This window comes from Channa argus, chromosome 22, assembly GCF_033026475.1.
Source record: "Channa argus isolate prfri chromosome 22, Channa argus male v1.0, whole genome shotgun sequence".
Lineage (NCBI taxonomy): Eukaryota > Metazoa > Chordata > Actinopteri > Anabantiformes > Channidae > Channa > Channa argus.
In genome coordinates, this window is record NC_090218.1 from 1,423,621 (window position 1) to 1,448,989 (window position 25,369).

Below are 25,369 nucleotides of genomic sequence, written 5' to 3' on the forward strand. Positions count from 1 at the left end.
AACAGCAGCTGACCAGTGCCTTGTGTCTGCACTGTTCACTGCAGGACATTAAGGACGAAGTGCTTAGCTCAGAGCTTCCAGATTTGATTAGTCAGTTTTAGACCTGACTAACACTGCATTCCATTCCAGTTAAGACTATAAAGCCTGTAAAGCCTATTGATTAAAGGAAATAAAAAGTGACTATACGGTAAAAATGGCTTGTTAGCAGTTTTTTTGTTAGGTAAAATGGTTGTAAAAGATGAACTAGAGTTGCATCAAAGGAGAATGATACAACATACACCATGTGACAGAGTGTGTCATCTGAGCTGAGGCATAGTTACGCAGGCAGAGGACACAGGGACAACTGCTTATTCAGTTAGGACTGAACCTCCTGGTTGTTTTGTTTCTGCTTGCAAAAGTGTTTCATCTCTCTAGGACCTAAATTTACTCTGGACATTACACTTCAGTTACACCAGTAAGACATCTGACCATAAAATGCAAAAAGTATTTTACTGGAATCTATTATTACAGTAACAGGCTAACGTTAGAGTCTGAAGGATGCCTCAAACTCAACTAATTATCAGCTTTGGAACCTCTCACAAAATAAAATTTAAGAATTAAATTATCACAGGTTGCAGAATGAAGTTAAGGGGTTAAGGAACTCCCTGCATTTGATTAGACAACATGAGATTGGCGTCAGTCGTCACATGCAAGAAATGAAATAACAGCAGCCAGAAGTTAAAAGGACCCGGACCACTAATCTGGTTCAGGGTTGTTTGATGGGCACATACATGTAGATGTGAGGGCTAAGAAGGCAGAGTGGCGTTGCTACATGAGTGTAGGGCTCTGAGTGAGGTATAATGTGCCTGGGCTGCCGGCTCACTGCTCTCTCTCTCTCTCTCTCCCCCGCTCCCTCCACTGGAGTATCAATGCAGCAGCAGTGGGAACTCTTCCAGAACTGCAATAAGAAAAGAAAAAAAAAAAAAAAACCGCTTTCTGCTGCAGAAGCAGGGTGCAGCTGCAGACTTGTGCAGCCAGACTGTAATCATATAGATCCAAAGATAATCAGGACCACATGCTATGTACTGTAAATATATTTATTTGTTTGTCCTATATTGCTTTTTCTAGTTGGCATGTAGGTGCAGGTCAGCCTGAAAAGCACATAGGTGTTATTTACTCTTACTGCAGCAAAATGTGCGTTGCTTCAATGGAAGGAGACGAGCACACACATCTTACTGGTCACTGGTGAGTTGGCGCAATATGTGAGTGTTTTGGTTTACAACAAAAATCCAGTGCTAAAATGCATTTAGGTCAAAGTTGTACAGATACATTATAAGCAAAAAGTGCTCTTTTTACACCCCAGTGACACATGATGTTATTCAAATCAGTGCAACAGTGCTCACATCAATACAAGATTTTGATCTGAGATTAAATGTGTTTTTTACTCCTCCTCTAAATTTATATTTAGAATAATGGACTATTTTACCTTTTTAAGGCTCAGGATCTTCTTTGAAGTTTAGAGGTCAAATTTCACTTTTGTGGAACGATCAACATGAAATGGGGCTAAACAGGTCAAATGGTTTAATCCTATACTAATCCTAAATTTTAAAGTAAAATCTTAATCAAGTAATGACCCTGTCAGAAAACTGTGCAGTTGTAGAAAAAAGAAATGTTGAATTACAAATACATGAAAATGAAAAGGAAATTGAGTACACAATTCGTTTTAATACAGAATAATACTCTATTTTTTTTTGTGCCTTTCCCTTGCGCGCGCGCACACACACACACACACACACACACATAAAGATAGGTAAACCCAGCTTTTATGTTAAATGGACTAACCAAACTGTTGTACTTCTTTGTATGGAGGGCCCGAGTTTTTTGTATTTTTTATCTGCTCATTTTCCTTCAAACAAATGAATCCTCAGTAAAAAGGTCTTAAAACGATGTCAGGCCCTGTTTCTCAAAAATGGCAACAACCTTTAACCAATTAAAAGAAAGAAGGAACCTGTCGAACTGGGAATGTTTTCATCCCATACAAATGAGAAAAACAGTTTGGATTATGACAAGCTGTGTAGTCACATACAGGTTCCCACATGTCATTGTAAATCTCCACCCTGACTCAATAACTGTTAACAACACCCGAGCTTTTTTTAACAATTTCAAGAGCAGAACCAGAAAAGCAAAAAATGGGTGTAAAGAAAATAAAGAGTAAAGAGTTTCTGATGACCATCAGAAGTGAAGGGTCCCATATGCCTCTTTGCTTTTTGTGATTTTTTTTGCTTCAATCACTGCACTGGAAAGGCACTCAGACTGCTGGGAATGAGTGATTTAACTTTAATTCCTGTGCTATTCTTATTAATGTTAAGTTGGTGTTTCTGTGCTTCAAATACAAATGAACTCATGTGAAGACACAATATCAAGAAGGATATTTTGTGCACACTTCAAATTAAGTGTAACTTTACTTTTTGTTTTAGAGCCAGGAAGTGCTGTTGAAGATAGACCCATTTTCACGTGTGACAGAACAGGAGTGGCTGGTATTTCCCACACACCTACTCAACCTGTTCACCTTATCTGATCTAAATTTGATCAAAAAATACACCTCATGCTACTTAATAATTTAAAAAACTTTTCTTTATTTCAAAGTTGTTAAACAGAAAATGTGACGTTACAGAACATAAAAACGGTTTTCATTAATGTAATCTACAAAATCAATGTACAAAATCACTTGTGCACTGTTGGCAAGTCAAGTTGTTTGTCATTCAAATCTCATGGTAGAATTTTTCTGTTGAAACCAAATTAAATGAAAGCTCCTTTTTGGTTGTTTCTTTACCAACAACATTAAAAGCCGTCTGACATTTTACAGAGTAAAAACATTTTTCTTACTCATATGTTTTGTTTTTTCAATTCACAAGAGATTTTTGAAAGTGAATGGAACACTATCTGCATTGGTGTGTTAACAATAAGCAGAATTAAATTTTAAAACTCTTATTTTACACATAAATCCATGAATTTTCACAGCATTAATCTAAAGCAATGCATTAACAGCTGCAGCCAGTACAAAAAAAAAAAGTTATAAGACACAAAAATATTAATAGTTATAAGACACAAAAATATCCATTCACAAGCAAAACTTTAGGAAACTCCAGAACTTAACTGTTGTTTAAGGCGCTTGGGTGTGTAAAAAGTGCTTCATATGGATCTGCATACAGCCAAAAATTGTTCTTAGTTGATGATGAGATGAAAACTACAAGTTTGAAAAGGAGGAAACAATCTGCTGGTATAGTTTGCTAGACCTCTATAGCTTGCTACTCATTCCTGCTTGAGGGTAGAAGCTCCACGCAACATTTGCACCTACTAGTACCCAAACATTCATTGCAAAATTGTGGGTAAAGAAGATATCAGGTTTTCACAAGACGAAAAATGTGTGGAATAAGTATCTCTGATGCATCATCTGATGCTTTGTTTTAACTATTGTTTTTTCAAAATGAGAAGTTGAGAAAATGTTAAAAAATGTTTGCCCTAAATGATCAGAATTAACATACAGTAACTTCGTACAGCCGTCTGAACTAAGCCCGTTAACGATGTATGCGTGGGAACTCTGGTGGAATCGTGGTGATTAGAGCATTTTTTTAGAATAAAGAAATACTGTACACAGGTGAGCGGTGTCCCTGGCTGAATTGTTCTTAATTTGTTTTGGTTAACAATGGAGGTCAATGGCACAGACGAATTGGATTCATTGTTGGTTTTGTGCTTGGGGATTGTTGAAATAGGAAATATGAAAATTAGCCTTGGAGTGAAACACACAGTGAAGCAGCAGTTTTTTTCTGCTTCGGCTGCAGACAGAGAAAAAGTAATATTTTTCTATCTTCCATAGCTGTTGTACTCGTTAGGGATATAACAAATGTTATGTTTTATGTAAAGATTCACTGAAAGCTGATAAAACGCTATAAAGCACAAGAAAATGGTTTTAAAAATAATACAGTTTTTAAGGGTCATTTCATGGTTACGTGATAAAGTAACGAGAAAAAGCAAAAATATAAAAATAATATGTTGGAAATGCTGCTGTGAAGTGAGTGAGTTAATAAAAATAAACAAATAACGTTGGAAGAAATGCGCTCACATCCATATTTACATCTCTAAATCTACAGTTTAAAATCTCTAATTAAGGTAGCAGTTACAACCAACGACAAGTTTAAAAAACTTTATAAAGTGTATAAAGACATTTCTTATGTGTTTGCAATAAAATGTAAGGATAGTACATTATTTCTGTAATACTAAAGTCATTTAACTACAGTAACAGCCTAGAGTGTCACACTTTATGAGCAAACATGGAAGTAAAAGATGGCTTTCCACCCAAACGGCCAACCAACCTGTCTGCACAGCATTCCAGAGGAGCAGAGCAGCAGAGGTGCTCTGGCTCTCTGGTTCTCACCACACAGTCTTCACCTGCTCCTGTTGGTGCAGCTCCATGTCGTTTTCCAGTTGTCTTCTCCTGTACAACCTCACAGCCACAAATATACCCAGGAGGATCAGGATTACAGCACAGGCACCTCCAACTGCAGCTGCCAGTATTCCAATCTCAGAGAGGGAAACTAGAGGTAATCAGACCCAAAATCCGTGACATATGTGGGTTAAAACAGCAAAAATTATTTTAAAAACAAATAAGTTCCTAAAAACATACTAAAACCCCATGGATTAAATATCAAGCAGAACTAAAGTTAAAAGGTATATTTTCTTATGCTATAGCACATATGTTGCCGCATAAATATGACAAACTTTGTATCTTCTGAGAAGTTACTGAGTCTTCTGAGCACGCAATGCTGCCAGTCTAACCTTTGTTGACGACTCGTAGGACAATCTCTCCATTATTGCCATGCACATCTGGCCGGTTGCGCACCTGGCAGATGTAGGTACCATTAAAAGATGGCTGCACCTTTTGCAGGGTGATGGAAGCGTCTTGTTTCATAACGTCTCCTGACCACACCACACGGTCTTTAAACCGACCATCCGGAGGGAATGCTTCCTCATGGAAGTAAAACACCTGAGACACACACGCACACAGACAGTAAGAGAGAGACAGACAGAGAAATTAAAACACACTCTCAACCATGAAAAAAAAACTTGGTTATACAAAATTCATCAAATAAAAATGTGTTAGCTGATATAGCCCGCAATTGATGATAGCTCAGCTTGGAGCAGTAACTGAGGTGTGCAGGGATTGTGCTGTAGTGGCCTCAGTAACACTAATAGTGACATGCTGCTCTGACACCCAGACAAATAGTTTTACATTGTCATGAAATGAAACCTCTATTAAGCCTTAAAACATTAACTGAGCAATTAACAAATTCTGAAATTTCTCAAAAAAAAAAAAAAATCACAATTTCATATATTGCATAGGTACAGTACAGCATATATCATAGCCATCACAAGTCATATTATCACATTATTTCATGCCATTCATCAAGTTGTCAGCCTTTTAAAAGGAAAACACATCATGATTACTGCAGTGCTGGACAAGATAGCATGAGATGTGCATCCTATGCTGCATATAAAAGACAAATAATGTACTGTATGTATGTGTGAAAGTCAGCAAGGAGCAGATCAGACTCCAGCTCTTCCTATTCTGGATTTTGGACATATACAGTGCAAAGCATTTTTTTATCCTTGGCATAACTGGGCCAATTTGAATTTTGCTGATCACAGCCAACCACCAACACAGAAAGAGACTCAGCTGAGAATGAGGGCAAATGTACTAACTGAATGATACAAGAATGGAAACAAAAAAGACATTGAAAGCCCATTGATGTTTTTTCTAATATTAACACATATTCAAAGTATACAGTTTGTACACACCGACTCATCTGATTGGGAATTAATCCCGCGAAAGTTCCAGGACACTGTGACGGTCTGAAGTGTCACTGGTTGGCGGGAGCTGAAAGTGCACTTCAGTTTCACATCCGTCCCATTAACCACTTCAATCTCACCGGGAGTGTAAATATCTATTCCACTGACAACTCGCACCCCTGTAAAAGACCATGGGAGAAAGAACAGTCATCAATATGTAAATATGTATACACACACACCCGCAATAACTGATGCAGGTTTGTTATTTTGTTCCTTAGGTTTAAGTAAATTAACCATCTAAAAAAGAGCAGAGCTCTTCACCAATCACCAAATGTGATTATTACTGCTTATGTGAACCCTTGAAAACAAAGCAACTGCCCATGATGTTTGCTACAGCTTCTGCTTGAGTAAGACCTGACTTTCCACTTTTCTATGTGACAGCATTTAAGTACTCATCATTTAAGACTAATTAATTTAACCTTTAACATTTGGTTAATTGTTGCATGATTTAGGTACAGGAAGTTAAAATAACATTGAGGAAATGCATGAAAAAAGCCTGGTTAACCTTAATTCTGCATCAAAAACAAATCTCACTAGTAGTGAAACACTAGTTTAAAATACTAAAGTAAATGCAATTCCACAACGGTTTGGCTTCCTGAAGGGTTTTGTTAAATTAAATCCAAATCACACTGTCAGCCCTACTGATGGGCTGACCTGCAGAGTGGTCCTGAAGATTAAACATTTCTTTTAATGAAGCACAGAAGAAGAAGCAGCGGTCAAGAATGTTCTGTAATCCTGAACATGGAGTCAAGAAGCTCAAGGTAAATGAATATTAAATGTAAAATGTAAACAGATTTATTAGGACATGTGTGGCTGTATGAAGAACCTAAAGGGACATGTGTCATTCAGCAATTCCTAAATTATCTCAAAGTGAACCGTGTGTGTGTGTGTGTGTGTACGCGAGAGATGTAGTAACCATGCTATGATTTCTACTATTAAATGGGAAAGTAGTTTGCTTTGCCTTCTTTGCTTTATGAAAAATCGTCGATGGTAAACTTTGATTTCTTCACTGCCACTGTTAACTTTCTGTTGACAACAGTTGTCAAAATCAAATGAGTAAGACATCGAATTGTAACACAAACTATTAGCAATTAATAGGTTTACAAAGCAGAAACTACTGCAATCTGCCACAACTGTAGAGCAATCAGTTTTCTCTTCGCAAAAATAATGTTCAATTTTTGCTGCCACCGTTTGTGCGAGGTGTTAATTTGGCTGCATGGTCCTTCAGGAGGCACTTTGTGCTCAAACACTGTGCCCGTGTTAAACAGTCAGGCTGGTTTGATGGCAAATCCGGGACAACTTCAACTGAAGTCATTCTTACCTGTCCAGAAAGACGTTTTAATTGATTATAAGACTTGTAATTCGTTTTTGCGTAGTAAAACTGCCCTTTTATCATGTGAACGATCTCCAGGAAGTCAAACTCACCTGGCACCAGCGCTACCAGGAGAAGAAGAAGCCATATCCGATACATGGGATAAAACATTTGTACTGCCTCAACTCCGATTAATTCCTTTGCAGAACTCCCTTCATGTAGGTTTATTATGGCAAGTCATGGACGTAAATGTCACAGACTTTGGGACAGTTTTGTGACTATATACGTCGCTGTAGAAAACTAACTCGCCAACACCTGATGGGGCGGCGTCTCTTTTCTTGCGTAACACGTAACAGTTCACCTGCTCATTCCACCTGCCTCTACACCGAGAGGCATATACTTTTTTTTCTTTTGGCAAATGTATCATCTCATACAGTCTGACAACATGATGATACAGGTTGTGATCAGTGATGATAGTAATAAGTGTGTGAAGATCAATTTTAAGCACAAAGTCAGTCCACTGCTCACTGGTACCATCTTGTGGCAAAATATGAAAATCAAACGAAAATGAGTCATTCGTTAGACATTGTGTTGCAGTCAGGTACAAGAATGTGTCACACAACACTTACAATACATACCAGACTTATCATTTTGTCCTTGTGCAAATTTTCTAGTTCCAGCAGCTCTTACAATCAAATATATGAACAGAAAAGTCTAAGCTCCTAACAACTCAAATAACTCTGCTCAAACCCCTGAACTAGCAGAATCAAACAAAGTAATGAGCCAGTCAGATGGTTCAAAACCTGCAAAGGAAAAAAGAAAAGATGTGGGGATTCCAGTAGTCTCTGAACAGTCTGCATGTGTTTTCCTTTTGGCTATTCCCTTTCAGGGGTCGCCACAGCGAATCATGTGCCTCCATCTAACCCTGTCCTCTGCATCCTCTTCACTCACACCAACTAACTTCATATCCTCTCTCATTACATCCATAAATCTCCTCTTTGGTCTTCCTCTAGACCTCCTGCCTGGCAGCTACAACCTCAGCATCCATCTAATGATATATTCATAATCTCTACTCTCTACCAAACCTCAATCTGGCCTCTCTGATTTTATCTCCAAAACATCTAACATGAGCTGTCCCTCTGAAGTCCTCATTCCTGACCCTGTCCATCCATTTACATTTACATTTACATTTAGTCATTTAGCAGACGCTTTTATCCAAAGCGACTTACAAGTGAGGTACAAGGCAAGCAAAAATCTAAGTCAAGGAGAAAACATCAAAGCAAGGTCCTATCAGAAAAGTGTTCACAGTTCACGAGAAAGAAGTGCAAGAGAGCAGAAAGGTTGTTTTTTTTTTTTTTTTAATATTAAAGATTTAAGTGCATCCTCGTCACTCCCAAAGAGAACCTCAACATCTTAAGCTCTGCTACCTCCAGCTCTGCCTCCTGTCTTTTCTTCAGTGCCACTGTCTCTAAGCCGAACAACATCGCTGGTCTCACCACCGTCTTGAACACCTTTCCTTTCATTCTCGCTGATACTCTTTTGTCACACAACACACCTGACACTTTCTCCACCCGTTCCAACCTGATTGCACTCGTGGGCGACTGTGGCGCAGGAAGGTAGAGCGGTTGTTGGTTCAATCCCCGGCTCCTCCGGTCACATGTCGAAGTGTCCTTGAGCAAGACACTGAACCCCAACTTAGCTGCTCCCGGTGAGTGTTGGCCAGCTGCATAGCAGCTCCCCCATCGGTGTATGAATGTGTGTGTGATTGTGAGTGTGAATGGGTGAATAAGAAGCAGTGTAAAGTGCCTTGAGTGCCAATAGGTAGAAAATAAGTGCAGACCATTTGCCTCTTCACCTCTTTTCCACACTCTCCGTTGCTCTGAACCGTTGACCTTAAGTACTTAAAGTCCTGCACCTTCTTCACCTCTACTCCCTGTAACCTTACCGTTCCCCCTGGGTCCCTCTCATTCACATACGTGTATTCAGTCTTGCTCCGGCTAATGTTTCATTCCTTGTTTTCCAGAGCAGACCTCCACCTCTCTAGATTTTCCTCCACCTGCTCCCTGCTTTCACTACAAATCATAATGTCCTCTGGAAACATCATAGTCCACAGAGATTCCTGTCTAACCTCATCTGTCAGCCTTTCCATCACCAGAGCAAACAAGAAGGGGCTCAGAGCTGATCCTTGATGCAGACCCACCTCCACCTTGAACTCCTCTGTCACACCTACACCACACCTCACCATGGTCTTACAGCTTTCATACGTCCTTTCATATGCTTTCATATGTCCTGCACCACTCTAACATACTTCTCTGCCACTCTGTACTCTTACTCTTCAAAGTTCTCCTTCCATCTTCCCATCACACCCCTGGCACCTGTCAGTACATTTCCATCCTTATCTTTAATCACACTAACCTGCTGCACATCCTTCACATCTCTATCTCTTTGTCTGGCCAACCTGTACAAATCCACCTCTCCCTCTTTAGTATCCAACCTAGTAATACAAGTCCTCATATGCTCTTTGTTTGGCCTTTGCCACCTCTACTTTCACCTTACGCTGTATCTCCCTGTACTCCTGTCTACTCTCTTCAGTCCTCTCAGTGTCCCACTTCTTCTTAGCTAACCTCTTTCCCTGTATACACTCCTGAACTTCCTCGTTCCACCACCAAGTCTCCTTGTCCACTTTCCTTTTTCCAGATGACACACCGAGTACCCTCCCACCTGTCTCCCTGATCAAATTAGCTGTAGTGGTCCAGTCATCTGGAAGCACCTCCAAACCACCCAGAGTCTGTCTCAGCTCCTTCCTGAAAACTAAGCGACATTCTTCCTTTTTCAACTTCCACCACTTCGTCCTCTGCTATGCCTTAGTCCTCTTCATCTTCCACACCACCAGAGTCATTTTACACACCACCATCCTGTGTTGTCTGGCTACAATCTCCCCTACCAATGCTTTACAGTCACTGATCTCTTTCAGATTACAACATCGACACGAGATGTAGTCCACCTGAGTGCTTCTACCTCCGCTCTTATACGTCACCCTATGTACCTGCCTCTTCTGGAAGAAAGTGTTCACTACAGCCATTTCCATCCTCTTTGCAAAGTCATCAACCATCTGACCTTCTGCGTTCCTGTCCTGAAGACCAAAACTGCCCATCACAGTCTCATCACCTCTGTTCCCTTCACCTACATGCCCATTGAAATCTGCACAAATGATCACTCTCTCACCTCTGGAGATGCTCTGCATCACTTCAGCTAACTCACTCCAGAATTTCTCCTTCTCTTCTAATTCACATCCTACCTGTGGGGCATAACCACTCACAACATTAAACATCACCCCTTCAATTTCCAGCTTCAGACTCATCAACCTGTCTGATACTCTAATCACCTCTAGAACATTCCTCACCAACTCCTCTCTCAGGATAACTCCTACTCCATTTCTCTTCCTACCCTGCTCCTAAGCTTCTAGCCTTGCTACCTTTCCACCTGGTCTCCTGGACACACAGTATGTCCACCTTCCTTCTCTGCATCATGTCGATCAACTCCCTAGCCTTCCCTGTCATAGTACCAACATTCAAAGTCCCTACTGTCAGTCCTACATTCTTAGCTTTCCTCTTCTCTCTCTGCCTACGAACACACCTTCCTCCTCTCCTTCTTCGACTTCGACCAACAGTAGTCCAATTTCCACCGGTACCCTGTAGGTCAACAGCACCGGTGGCGGTCGTTGTTAACCCGGGCCCCGACCGATCCGGTATGGAAGTCTTTGTCACGATTCGCATGTTTGATTTGGCATGTGTTTTACGTCGGATGCCCTTCCTGCCACAACCCTCTGCATTTATCCAGACTTGGGACTGGCACAAGAAGACACTGGCTCGTGCCCCCTTGCAGTTGCATTAGAAGAGCAACTAAAATAAACAAATAAAACAACAACAATTTGTCAACATCTAAACCCTCTAAGTCATTAATTGGCACTGAATTACAGGATGTGGACATACACACCAGTCTCACATCTGTCTGCTGACTGGGGTGCACATCAAAATCCCACTGACTTATTGCAACCATTAAGAAGCAACAAACACCCTCAAAGAACTTATTATGCATGAGACTCTTAGGCCTTAGCCCCCAAACCCGTGTAACTGTTCAAAATGATCACAGAATGGCTTTGCCACTTGACAGGCATAAAGAGGCTCAACTTTTTCAGTGTTTCTATCAGTAGCTATAAATTGTGAGCTTTGCCGTTCTTTGTGCCTGCTGTTTTAAATCAGCTGATAAGCTTTGCCATTTAACATCTTTATGAAGCCACATTTGGACACATTTTATAATGAATCGACAACGCTGTGAGCATTTTTGTTTTCTGTATTTTCGCTAATACTCTCTTTTTATCTCTGGTTAATGATTGATGGGAGTGTACAAAGTTCAGACGAGTGAATTGGCACTGCATGTGTTTGACAAATAACACAGATCAGCCTAAAAGGATTTTTTTTTTTTTTTACATGCATGAACAAAAAAAACAACAGTTTTGTGTGCACAGTAAGTTAAACAAACATCTCTCTACAGGCGTAAGTGGAATACGTTCTCCTGCTAAGCGGTAGGAAAAGGGAAACTAAAGTGAACATATACTTTTGCAGTACCTATGAGTAAAGCGGCATTAAGCCAATAAAAGTGTCTCTCATTGGACTGAACGATTAGGTCCTGTCTGCACATTTACAGTGGGAAAAGTACTGGCAGTGTTATCATTATCATCCCATGATGAATATACACAGATTGTCATGACTTAACACACTGATCACAGAGTTATAATAATGATAATGACAGATTATGATATGACATATTACACTGTTACTGTATGAAAAAGTTGGAGTCTGAGACTCAGGAAAACACTATGAGCCACTTTTAATCAGAAGAAGTGCAATAGCTAACAAAATCTCTGAAAACTGTTTGATGAGATGCATCACACATCAGCTTCAGACAGTGATGATGATCACTGTCAGAAATCTTTGTTTCAATCTGATGCAATGTAGTTCAGTGCACTACACATAAAACTGACTAAACTGTTAACACACTATAAATTAGATTTTGAGACACACAACATTGTGAATAAATCTATGCCAGTTTAAAAAAAAAAATCAAACGCAGCATTTCTAAATTAAAACATATCAAACTGGTGTTTAGATGCTGCAGACAATTCATCGCCAGTCACAAAACGTTAGGAAAAAAAATACTTACAGTTTTATTACAGTAATATTAGTAGTTTAATAAAACATTAATATGCTACAAACCATCCTACTGTTGGACTATGCTAAGCACTGCACTCGGGGGGGGGTGGGGGGGGGGGGGGGGGGGTGGTTCTTTTTAGATTGCTTGCTTCTATTTAAACCCACAGGGTTCACATAAGAATGTAAGCTAAGGTGCTTATCAGAAAATGACTTTTTTAATGTTCATTTGTCAGATTTTTTGCTTTTCTAAACTAAGAAATAAACTAAATACCTGTGTTTAACAAAGAAAAATAACATTAAAAGGGTAAGGTGTGTTTTCCTTAAAGGAAAAGGTCACCTAAAAAGTGGAACTGAATATTTTATGTACTCATTCATCAAACACTGACTTTAAATTACTCAGTTTTGAAGGGCACAACATAACAGCCAGACAAACAATAAACCTAAGTATTAGCTGTTTTGTTGTTAACATTGATGTTTCTTGGCTAAAAGTGGAATATTATCTCATCATTAAATGTTTCCTTTATATACATGTAATGAACGCTGAAGCTTAGTGTTTTCAGTCAAGCTTGGTTGCTCTTGCTGCACTAGGTGTGCTGACAGGTGACACACTGTGCCTCTGTGTAGAACTGGCCAACTGGTCCAGGACTGATGTCCTCTCCAGGGTTTTTCTGTCCAAACATGCTTTCTTGATGCAGCAGTCTTTCTTATGCACACTCTGCCACATGAGCTGTACTTCGCCAGAACTTCAAGTGATATGATGCACTTGGGGAAAACAAGGGCTTATATTAACATCTCTCAAGTAACGTGCACTTTCTAAATTCCACACTGTCTTCACTGGTGACCAAGCTGAAATCTCCATAACATACACTTTGAGCAGGCTCAATGGCTTCAGGACGACCTGAAGCATGAGACAAAGAAGCTTTGAATTCAGTAGTAAAACGTGTGAAAACAAACACTATGAGATATAGCAGAACAACTACACAAGACAGGAAAAAAGAGACACTGAGAATTTTCCATGTTTTGCGTGAGGGGGTTTAATGTGAAAGTCCGGGGACAGGTCCCGCCCCCCGGTTTCCTTCTTTCTCATTTCGTTGACTTTTCCTTGACTTTTCATTGGGGAGCCGGAGAAGGAAGAAAGCGTCCGTTTTTACCGAGTTTCTTCAACTGAACACAGCATTAAAAGACATTATCATGCTACGAGACCGATTAGCCGTGTTGCAACTGAATAATGAATTACTCTCCATTCGCAGACCCTTCCTCTGTTTGCCGCGTTTCCCCCAACGTGACCATGAGCCATTGCGATCAGCTGATGGCTCAGACGTGAGAGATGGGTCACGACTGGAAGTGAGAGGGTATACAGCGTTTCTCACAGGAAAAATGGCGGCATTGTCTTCGCTAAAACCCACCGTCTTAGTTAAAGACATTTCATTGAATAGTTATTATTGTTCGAATCCAACTCAAATAATTTCAAAGTATTTGAGTTTGTCGCTGTTTGGGACTCTGAAATAAAGTGTTTTTAGACCACCAACGACCCATGATTCATTGCGGTGCACTGAGCCCCTCATTACCCTGTTTTTGACTTCTTTGGAAAGAAAACCTAGAAGTGTATTCCTTAAGATAGCTCTTTTATAGCTGAGATTGTAAGCAGTCTGCAAGAAATAGCTGCAAAACAAACTGTCAGCGTTAGAAGCGCCATCATTTATTAACTGCAGTGTCCGGCAGCGGTGTTACGGCTGGGACTCTCCCCCGGAAAGAGTCTCTGCGGAGTGCCTCTTGACACACCTTTTGTTGTCTCATCCAGCCACAATCAGCTAACGGTTTCTAGCAAGCATCAAACACATCGACTGCCCGACAGCCGGGAAGTCAGGTCGTAGGAGAAGATACCGAGTGAGCGAAGAGGTGACGGCCAGCACCTGGTCAGGTATGTTTTGCTCTACATAGACAACTGAGTCTATGTTAGGTTAGTGTCGTAGACGGAACGCTAGTCATTAACAGTCTCCAGTCATTGAGATGGCTAATGGTTAACTTACAAGCTAACGTCAGATAAACTAGGGGCTTTAAAGCAATTTGCTCTGAGATGTGCAAACTCTCGTCTTGAAATCGAAAGTAGCTTAACGCTTCATCCGTAATAGATCAGTGTTTCTGCTCCTGGTTTAAGCTGCTGTATCACAGCTATGGTTTCTGTTAGCTAGCTGGTGCTGATGCTTTCCTCCCACACTGGAAAATAACGCGAAACATCCTTCCTCTTATATAACTACGATAACCTTAGTATGTCTTCTATAGCGTTAACTGTGTATAGTTTTATGTATATGTGAATAAGCGTTGATGTCTCCTGTAGGATGAGTGGCGATGAACCGAACCCTGCTGCAGTTCCTCAGCCAGTAAAAGATGTACATGGAGATGGACGGTGGATCTCCCAGGTTGGTGTTTTTTATTGTTAGTCTAGATAATTTGGCATTTCATGTCATCACTCTAAGTGGTTATTAGAGGATGACTTATGTTATTAGAGGCCCAGTGGTAGAGCATTATGTTGGGATGCAGAAGGCTGCAGGTTTGAACCCCACACCACCAGGTGTGGCCCCACCCATCCACCAAGGGCAACCAGGGTGCCAGTCCTGAGCCTAGATAAAAAAAAATGTGAGGGTTGCAGCAGGAAGGGCATCTGGTGTGAAAAAAATGCATGCCAAATCAACGTGCAGAACATGTTCTGCTGTGGCGAACCCTGAAGGGATAAGCCAAAAGCCGTTGACTTGTGTTATCACCACCCTTTATTAGACTTTCTTTCCTCATTCCTTGATGTCCTTGTTCATTTGTCCCCAATTACTACACAAGGCAGCAGTACATTAAATGTGGTACTGGATTCTTAACACTAATGTTTAGGATTGGGCTATGAGACTTTTACATTTTTCTTGATATTCTCTATAATTACAAGTATGTCATTAAGTTTGTTCTGGATGAATGTGGATCATTAAATAAGTTTTCCATACTCAGATAACCATGCATTTATTACAGTACAGCATAGCACTATCGAGCCTATTTAGTAGCCTTTCCTGGTTAATCTATATAGGGTTAATCCTCCATAGGTAATAGGGCAGAGACCCTCTGGTTTATTGCACGCTTGCAATCTATCAGAGGAAGCACCAGACATGCCTTGATGAACTTGCACAATGTTGACTCACATGAAAGGCTAATGAATATTATTGTCCTCTAGCTCAGATAAAAAAACAACATATATGTATTAGGATAAGTTTAACCATTAGGTCCATCAGAGTCAGTCTTATGCCTAACCAGATTAATAAGGATAATGTAAGTGTAAAATAAAAAAAAAGTGGATTAACAATTTCAATAAACTACTTAACTAAACCCAATGCAAATATACTCACCCGGAAGTGACTCAAAACCTCTCAGAATTTCTGAGGGGACCCTGAACTTCATACACATAACAGGATACCAAGCACAACTTTGCAGCGCTATATATGATCGGCCTGCATTAAAATTTAGCATAAATGTAAGTAATGAGTGCTGTAAAAACGCTCTTTTTGTAATTTTACTTTAAAGTGGAAACTGAGTTGAAAGCGCGTACACTTGGTCAACTCAAACTGTATTGTCTTCTTTGCATTTTTTTAATACGTCGTTATTTCTCAAAAAATATGACCAACATCACAAGCTCTGACAAGTTTGTGTATTGTTTACAGCACACAAGATTTGTGCAGGAGTGTAAGGATGCTGAACCCGATGTGCTTTTTGTAGGGGATTCTATGGTACAGTTAATGCAGCAGTATGAGGTAAGACAAGATATTTTGTTCTATAAAAGTTCTGTTGTGGCCAGTGTTGCTATGTGACTTGGGACTAATTGGCATACTTTGCTGTTGGTATCAGTAGTCACCAAACTATTCATATAAATCAAAGATCTATGAATTTCTGTCCCAAGGTCTGGAGGGAGTTGTTCTCTCCTCTTCATGCACTTAACTTTGGCATTGGGGGGGACACCACCTGCAATGTGCTGTGGAGGCTGCAGAATGGAGAGCTTGAGAACATTCGTCCTAAGGTGAGACAAGCCTGCCTCAATCTTAAGAAAAAGGTGAAAAAAGCTGCTTTTCACAAAACACCATGTGCATACAATACTCTATGCCTCTTGCCGCGAACATGTATGTAGCCGTCCCTCATCCTGCTGAACGTAGCAGGAGAAGGTGGTCTTATGGTTCTTCTTGTATGGAGTGGAAGTGAACAACACCTATATGTCTGTGGTTTTTGTCCAGGTGGTGGTGTTGTGGGTTGGAACCAACAATTACGAACACACAGCAGAACAAGTTGCAGGAGGAATCCTTGCTATTGCAGAACTGCTCACCTCCTGCCTCCCCAGGGCAAAGATAGTTGTACTGGTATGTTGTAATCTGTCAAATTGATTAATCAGGTTATCCTGTGAAATGCAGGGTCGTATACTTCTAATGCTGTGCTAAAAGGCAAGTGTGCAATAAAGACTAATTAACAGAAATAAAATTAAAATTAATTGCAGAAATAAATTCTAAAAGAAATGCATTTGTATGTAATAAGTACTAAAATGCTAACCTGAAATGCTAGATTATTAAATACTGAGTCAGTTTATCAAGAGGGCCTTACAGATAATCCTTGTTTCTGGGTTTCCATGTGAAGTGCTAACAAACAATATAGCAGATTTAGAGTTACATTTAGAGACTTTTACCCTCTAGGATTTAAATTAAACAATCAGCTTAAATTCTAAATATCAACGATAAACTCTTAATACATTGATCTTTATAAATGATTCATAAACCTTTTTTTGGTACTCAGGGTTTGCTTCCTCGAGGTGAACATCCCAACCCTCTGAGGGAGAAGAACGCCGCTGTTAACGGTTACTTGCACTCTTGGCTGCCAAAGCTGGGCCAGGCTCAGTTCCTGGATGTGAGTGGAGAGTTTGTCCACTCTGATGGAACTATCATCCCACAGGACATGTTTGACTTCCTTCACCTGACGTCAACAGGTTACCGTAACGTAGCCAAGCCCCTCAGTGACCTGCTGCTTCAAATACTGGAGGAGATGCCAGAGGAAAGACGGGCATCGTTGGTTTGAGGGCCATTGTCAGGCAGCGTATTTATCCAGAGCCATGTCTCACTCACTCCTGTGGAAGATGTGGGAGACATGCCACTGGTATCTGGAGAAGGGAGGGCTCATTCGTAGTGGGAGACGTAGCCTGATGTGAGTTGCCCCAAGAAGGGCTGACATTCATGTGTGGAGGGTTGGGTGTCGAGAGGTGCTGAAGAGAGAGAGAGAGTGACCTCACTACAGATGTAGACACTGTGATTGCAGTAATAGATTTTATTGCCAGTCAGACTAATCTGAACCATAGACAGATACACTGAGATCACATGGGACTCCAGTGGCACACACATACAGACACACACACAAAGATTAATCTTGACAGGTGAATAAAATTCCCCTTACCACAAAGACAGAAGAGGAAAAACACAATTTCATTTTTTTTCTTGTTTTGTTTAAAGTCTCCAATCTGCCTCCCCTCAAACATAAAGTAAGGGGAACCATGAATAATCTAAATTTATAAGATCATTTAAAAGAAAAGGAGCTATTTTATGTAACACAAAACTGTATTTACTTTATTTTAAATATTCCTTATTTTCTGCCTTTTTTCCTCGTGAAACAAAAAACACTCGATACTTAAACCTCTTTACTCTTCAAATAATCCAGTAAAACAATAAGAAAAGTGGAAATCACTCTTCGCTGTGAAATGTTTATCCTCAAGGCTTAAAAAGTTTGGGAACTGCTGCTACAAAGGGGCTGCTGCCTAGATACACAAAATGATCAGCGCTATAAAACTTGCACGTTGTGCTGTGATACAAATAACATAAAATAAGTAACAGATTTATTTTGATATTTTTGTCAGTCAAGTTCTTAATGTGCACTTTTATATACTTGGATAAGGAGCACTTACTTTACTAAAGGTTTACTTCTGAACTAATTGTGTAACATCTTTGCAAATGGTTAATATATATAAAATAAACTTAGTTGATATCAGGGGAAACCCACAGTAGATCACTTCCTGTGTCAGCTAAAACCATAACTGAACCAAATGTTCAACTCTGACACGTTTTAATGCAAGTTTTGGCTTTGGTGCAGAAGTCAGCCAATGCTTATGTAGTAAATATCAGTCATAATCATGTACTCATACATATCAATCAGTGATGTTACGCTGCTGCATCTGGCTTGTCTGATTATCTGCATAAGTCTTCACCCGTGACCCTGCTGCTCACATGCAAAACGTCAATCAGATTAAGAAAGTTTTCCATTTTATTTGTAAAATTTCACTCTTATGGCCTAAGTAAGACTTACACATCATTTATTGTTAATGTGAATAAACTGAATGTTAAGTTTGATTTCTTACCTGCTAAAGCACATTTTTGAGTAGAAGCAAAACCACATTAGCACATCACTACAGGCCATAATATTCCAGTTTCTTGATTATTGTGCATGCAAATGTTTTTCCAGTAGCATTGAAATGTTACTTTTTGAAAGTATAATGTAGTCAAGACACATTAGGTTCAATCATTTTACATGTATGAAATATAGTTGGGTGCAAGTGTTCGCCTCCCCAAATTTTGAAATGACAAAAAGAGTAAAACAAACTATTTTCAAATGTATAAAGTAATTAAAAATACATTTACATCCCCTTGCATTAAAATAGCATATAAAGGGATGCAAACTTAACCATAATATCAACGAAGTAATATTGCACTTCAGCTACAAATGTTATTTTACCATCAGACATATCACAAATGGTGAAAGTGTACAAAAAAAGTATAGCAAAATAATAATAATAATTATATAAGTGCAAAAGTTTGCATCCCCTTTGATAGATTAATTCAAATTTAAATTTAATTTCTAATAAAAGAAAATTTGTATGAGCTCATTGTGCATTAAATATTAGGTTGATAAAAAATACTTTTTTCTCTTTTTCTCCATTCTAAAATAAGGGGATGCCAGACTTTGCTCACAACTGTACAGTGTTATGTGGCACAGATTCTGCCTATATGTCTGTACTTCAAAGTAATAATGGTCAGTCACTCAACCTAGTACAGGTTCTCTCTTTCTCTCCCTCCTTAAACTACCATACGGTGTTTTGTTTTGTTTTGTTTTTTTTTTTTATGTTTGTTTAGATGCACATCTTTATCCTGTTGCTTAACTCCTCACAATTTCTGTCTGTGTTGTATTTGTAGTTGACTGTAGTTGACCCCTGCTAATACAGAAACAGATCTCACTACATTGTAGAGGTAATAAATACCTTTAGGAATAAAATGTCAGCTATACTGAATACTATCACACTATACTAAAAGCAGCCACAGGTCATGTAAAGAAAATCCATTTGTCTGTGCACTTACACTGTAACTGTTTTTTTTATGGCTTTATTTCTGTTCAAAGTGTGGCTGGTGTCTCCTGTCGAGCATCCGATTACTTGACATTACTGCTGTCTAAATATAACTAGTATATATGTGGATGTGTGCCTTAAGTGTTCATGTGGATGGTTGTGTACAGTTTGTCTGGTACTGGATTGTGTAGGTTGGATGTGTGAGTGTCTAGATGTGGCTCTAGCTGTAAATAAAGATGTATTGTTTTGGGGGAGGGGGGGTCATACTGTGGCAGTCTGTGTTTGGTGTTATACAGTATTTGCACAGTTTTGGCTTGTCCCATTGTTAAGGTAAAGCATTCCAATTAAAAACAAAAACAAAGTCCTCATCGTGTTTTTTCTGGTTTGTACGTTTTTGTTCATTGCGTACAGGTTTTAAAAAGGTATAAAACTCAGTTTGGTTTCTAATTTTAGGGCTGTGTGTTTCTAACATACCAACAGAGGGAACTATTCCATCAGATAATTGAACCGTAAAAAACACTCCCTGCACATTCCATGCCTCCTCTGTCTTACCCGGACATTTCTTTGCTTTTACCAACTTTATCTTCCTAATGTTGCACTAATTCACCGGCCACAGTCAGAGACCGTGTAGACTCATGTTAAAACATCCTCTTTAAACATTAAGTTGGGCACTGGAGTTGTATTTGAGTAGTTGTACAATACCTACTGTAGTTAATAAACCATTTGCTCAATTTGGATTTTGCTCTCATGCACTTTAGGTGTGACCCAAAACTGTCGAAGCATAGCTAAAGTAGTTCCATCTGAATGCCTGCACTGCCAGCTGTTTTCACTGAGTGGAACCTTGATACCTAAATGATTCAGGAATCAAAGCTGTTATTTTTTTTTTTTTTTTGAAGAAAACACAGTTTTCCTTACATTAATCTGGATTAAATCTGGATTTACTGAAATCGTAAAAAAGTTGATAGGACCTTTCAAATAATAAAACGTACTGCAATAAATCTTAAAACGAGCCATGTAGACATTTGACTTCTTCTGTGCACACGTTGTGTAAATGGGAAATGATAACTTTCTAAACGTTACCCAAGGCATCAGATGAGCTACACCCTGAAAAAAAACGACATTTGTATTGTCTTCTGTTCATGTTTTAATAACCTGTTTGAATTTTGTTTAGTCTTAAAAGGCTGAGCAGTGACAGCAGTGTGCATCACTTACCTGAAGGCCTTGTGTGAATCACCAGACATTAACAGTTTACTTTATGTTCAAAGCAGTGTGCCCAGGGTTTGTAATATCCTGCCAAGTGTGATAAATGGTGCAGTGGTTACAGTAAGCAGCTGTCTATTAGACCTATATGTCATCTGCTGCAGATGCTCCACATTTTCGCTGGGAATCTGACAGGATATTGAAACCTTTGCTCATTAAAGGCTTCAGCGACACAAGATTACACCTTCAGATTATTAAGCATTTGGTCCAGATTGGTAAAATGTTAAAATGCAGTACATTCAAGTACTCTAAAGAATTATATACAATGTCTGTCCTAGTTCTTTCACTTGACACAGTATTGTTTAATTGACTATATTAAAGTCAAATGTGCATCATTTATGATTGTTCTCTCAAAAATATTCATACAAAATTACAATGTTTTGTGTTTAAGTTCACTTTCATATACACTTTTTCTTATTTCTTGGTATAAATATGTGTCATACAGTCCTAGAATATTCAAATTGCAATTCAAACTCAGTCATTTCCTTTTTCTTTTTTTTTTGTAATTTTGTGGCTATCTTTTTGGCAAAAATTTGAGCTAGTTACCACATGACCTGTCAATTACTTCATTATATTTATGAATGTAAGATTGTAAATATAACTCCAGACTGCAAATATTTTTCCCTTCAAAACTCTCACATAGGCAACATTCCAAGCTCCAGGTATAACAGATGCTGGGTTTCTTTCTTGGTGATGCTCTGCCAGGCCGTTATTCACCTGTCTTCATTTCCTGCTTGTTTTGGGCCATTTTGTCAATTGGACTTAGGTCTGGTGACTTTGCCTTAAAATGCCCTGCTCTGCTTTTATGTTGTGCATATGGTTATGTGCACTATGAAGCACTGTCTGGTAAGATTTTACATATTTGGAATCTGGAATTTGGAATAATATAGAGTAGCTCCTTTTAAATTTCTCCTTCTGCTTTTGCCCTCAGTCACACCATCAGTGAATACAAGGGAGCCACATGTTTTGTCAGGCTAACACTACATCCAACCACGCCCTACCGATAAGGTGGAATCTTCAAATTATGAGCAGTTTCCTCTGTTCTCATCATTCGGGTACAAGGTGACATGTCCATGCGATGTTTTTGATTGATTGTTTGAGATTGATCAGCAGTTTTCATCTTGTTACAAGCCCTTTGTTATTACTCTGACTTTTGACTTTCGCACAGATAACGTATGTCTATCTCCTGTGGGGTGTTTATGATCTGGCCCACTGTTGTGAAGGGCTTTTTGTTCATGAGGACAATCATTGTTTTGTCATCACCACACTTTGGCTTGCGTCCCTGCAGTCACTAGTGTATTTATTTCACGTAAAAAGTGGAATGTTCGGCAATGACTATGTCAGTCATCTAACGTAAAGGCAAAACCACAGGTAACCAAGACTAAACCCTCAAATTCCAGCTCACTACATTTAAACCACATTTCAGTTGTTGCAGTTCGACACATTGTGGAGACATACAGAGCCAGAAAAAGGGAAGTTGTGTCAATTATAGTCATCATACGAACTGATGTTTGTGATGTCATGATGACATGTGTCCAAATTTCATAATTGTATTACACAGGAATAAGGTTAGAGGAAGCGAAATGCAGAAGTCAATGTCACTTCTAAAGCACAACTTTGAGAAACCATAAACCTTTATCTTGTAGCGCCTATGCAATTTTTGTTTTTATGTTTAGCAGAGGAGCAAATATTTTACAGTGTGTATTTGCTGTCAACAAGAGACAGGGGCTTTTTATGAGTTGTTTGAACTAGGCTTCTGGCTGTGCACTAACCTGTATCAACCAGGTGAGGGCCTTCATGAGCTCAGTTAAATGCAGTAAAGAGAGGTCTGTTAGCATTATATTTGTACATCATTAGGTTTAGCTTTGGTTAAGAATTATAATATCAAAATAGAAAACTAAATTTTGCACACTAAAGCAATCAAAGGTAAATTTTAAATCCAACCATGAGTTTTGTGATTCTTTCATGAAAGAGCTCCTCCTTCTCTGCAAATAGTAACAGCTTTGCTGCTGCAGCTGATAAGGTGTAAAACTGCATTCACTGGATGATTAGGTGAGAGTGCAGAAAGTGCAGAGGATGGGAGTGAATGTTTAGTTACACACGTTTTCAATGATCTACATTTTCAATTTATCACTCTATTTCAGCATCTTTGTCTCCCTCTCATGGTGACTCAATTGTTGTCATACCTTTCAGTTGGCCTTAAACCAAGAGTTGTGAGGGGAAACACCTGCTTCCTGATTCACATTACCCACCTTTTACACCTGATATTCCTGTGACCTGCTTTGTTCTCACTCTTATTATTCAATGGTGCCACATGAGGAGCTAATGAAAGACAGGGTCATGCTACTGCACCTTCCTCTGCGGTCACTAATCAACCTTATTCATGCCCATGCGTCATTCACACATACACAAGCACACACACAAGCACACATGCACACACACACACACACTGTTGTATTGTTGACTTAAATTTTTGGGAGCTGTGTTTATTGAATTTGCTAGGACACTGTGCTTAACTATTCACAGTTGTACGTCACCCTTTAGAAAACCACACTGCAAATAATAAAGAGAAATAGAAGATATTTCAACTAGATTTAAGAGGTTTTTAGCCAGAACTTTTAGGTGCAGCTCTAATATGGAAAGTAAGACTGTTCCATAGTTTCTGAACTATTAACACAAATATTCCCTCTGATATTAAATTGAGACCTTGTAACATCCAACAGTATCTAGACAGAGGTCCTGATTACCCTAGGGAGTAAATGGAGATGTAAATGAATGAGTCCAAATGCAAACTACAGCTCCATGAAACCACTGTCATAAAATCTGGTTCATATTTTGTCACTGTAGCTGCAAAAGGAGCTGTTTTATATCCAGTAGTGCTTGCATATCATCTCAGCTCCACTTAAATAATCCAGAGGAATTCCTGTGGGTCTTTCTAATCCACAACCAGGTCATTGAAATTATTTTATACCCTATTATTTATTTTTTGTGCTTTTCATTAGTTATTTTTATCCTAAAGCTGAAATGGCAGCTCTCAGGTTGGGGTCAGCCTCTCTGTTACTGAGGGTCATCACATCTTGACTGCAGGCTTGTGTGGCATCACTTAATGACTTTGGATTGACTACATACTGCTGCCTAATATCTAACGCATGTACATTTCTCTCATAGATCCACAGAATGTTTGATGTTTAAATGCAGATGCAGGCTCAAATTTTCTCCAGTAATTTACCCTTTGGACTGGGAAACTCATTTCAGAGCTGCAACCAATAGAATTTCACTATCCTGTTGATCTGTAGGATTTTACATATTAGCTATTATTATCTGTTTTCTTACATTCCATAACTCCTCTCACTTGTCCTCCTCCTTTTGTTGTACGATTTATTCCCTAGCATTATGACTATTTATAAAAGGGTGGTCACTTGTACCCCAGCCATAGCATTTCTTCCTGTCATTGTGTACAAAACCAACACAACAAAATTTTGATTCCCCTCTCATCTATTGTTAGACATCCATTGTAACACCAGATTAAGCCCCTTTCGCGAGCACAACACATTGTTTCCCACAGCCTAAGATTCCTATCATCTTGTGCCTCCTTTGCACGGTGACTGTGCACTGAAATCAAATTGAGTTTCTCCAGTGAGGACATTTCTTAATTGGACAATCATGTGTGACACACAGCACAATGTCCAAGCCTGATTTTCCCTGACTTTGTCCAGAGTTCATGTGTGAAACAGGCTTTATTGACTCCGCTAACTGTGGAATTAGTTCCAGCCTGATAATCAGACTAAATGTCCACTGCAGAGTTCTGGACAAGGCTACCTTCGTTTAGCCTGACCAGATCAAATTTGACCCTCAACACTTTTTATGCAACTTTTGTACTTCCTTTCTAATTTAGAGAACTTGAAGAGATATGGTTCCTGAATTTTGAAATGACACTCAAATGACCTTTGGATGTACAGTAAATGGAGTGAGAGCTTATATGTAGCTATTCAAGCAGTTAAGGCTGCTCTCCTTGTCTTGCTCAAAATCACAATGGTAGCAGAAGATCTCCCCTTTTCATATTTTCCCAGGCACCCAGAAGATTTGAACTGGCATCCATCCAGTCAGAAGGGAAATTCTGAAACCTCAAAGCTGTCGTCGGCTCCGTTACACCCCTGTATGGCAGCTAAGTACATTCCACTGCAGTGAGGTTAGTGATGTGCTGATGTTTCCATGCTTTCATTAAAACCCTGATAGAATGAAAAAAATGCTAAGGTGTCAGAGAGGCTAGGCATCACTTCTCTGCTAAAACGTAGCTGTTGA

At 39.3% G+C, this 25,369-nt stretch overlaps 2 protein-coding genes across 2 annotated transcripts; one reads left to right on the forward strand and one right to left on the reverse strand.

The window, feature by feature from the left end:
* Positions 1 to 2,595: 2,595 nt before the first annotated feature.
* On the reverse strand, positions 2,596 to 7,534 carry mpzl2b (myelin protein zero-like 2b). Its single transcript, XM_067492342.1, has 4 exons — positions 7,312 to 7,534; positions 5,836 to 6,005; positions 4,816 to 5,023; positions 2,596 to 4,574 (listed from the first exon to the last, which is right to left on the reverse strand). Exons 1-4 carry the CDS (start codon positions 7,367 to 7,369, stop codon positions 4,411 to 4,413), a joined length of 600 nt encoding a protein of 199 aa, XP_067348443.1. The 5' UTR covers positions 7,370 to 7,534; the 3' UTR covers positions 2,596 to 4,410.
* A 5,978-nt stretch (positions 7,535 to 13,512) lies between these two features.
* Positions 13,513 to 20,169, forward strand: pafah1b2 (platelet-activating factor acetylhydrolase 1b, catalytic subunit 2). The gene is made up of 6 exons (XM_067492240.1): positions 13,513 to 14,332; positions 14,750 to 14,831; positions 16,107 to 16,196; positions 16,343 to 16,459; positions 16,671 to 16,793; positions 17,221 to 20,169. Exons 2-6 carry the CDS (start codon positions 14,751 to 14,753, stop codon positions 17,497 to 17,499), a joined length of 690 nt encoding a protein of 229 aa, XP_067348341.1. The 5' UTR covers positions 13,513 to 14,332; position 14,750; the 3' UTR covers positions 17,500 to 20,169.
* The last annotated feature ends 5,200 nt before the right edge of the window (positions 20,170 to 25,369 follow it).

Bases quoted from the DNA above. Each gene is read 5' to 3' on its own strand.
- mpzl2b (XM_067492342.1), bottom strand. From the start codon at position 7,369: ATGTTTTATCCCATGTATCGGATATGGCTTCTTCTTCTCCTGGTAGCG. The intron at 6,006-7,311 runs GTGAGTTTGACT...GGTCTTTTACAG, and splicing joins CCTGGTAGCGCTGGTGCCAG to GGGTGCGAGTTGTCAGTGGA. The intron at 5,024-5,835 runs GTGTGTACAAAC...TGTGTGTCTCAG, and splicing joins ATTCCCAATCAGATGAGTCG to GTGTTTTACTTCCATGAGGA.
- pafah1b2 (XM_067492240.1), top strand. From the start codon at position 14,751: ATGAGTGGCGATGAACCGAACCCTGCTGCAGTTCCTCAGCCAGTAAAA. The intron at 16,197-16,342 runs GTAAGACAAGAT...TTCTGTCCCAAG, and splicing joins AGTTAATGCAGCAGTATGAG to GTCTGGAGGGAGTTGTTCTC. The intron at 16,460-16,670 runs GTGAGACAAGCC...GTTTTTGTCCAG, and splicing joins TTGAGAACATTCGTCCTAAG to GTGGTGGTGTTGTGGGTTGG.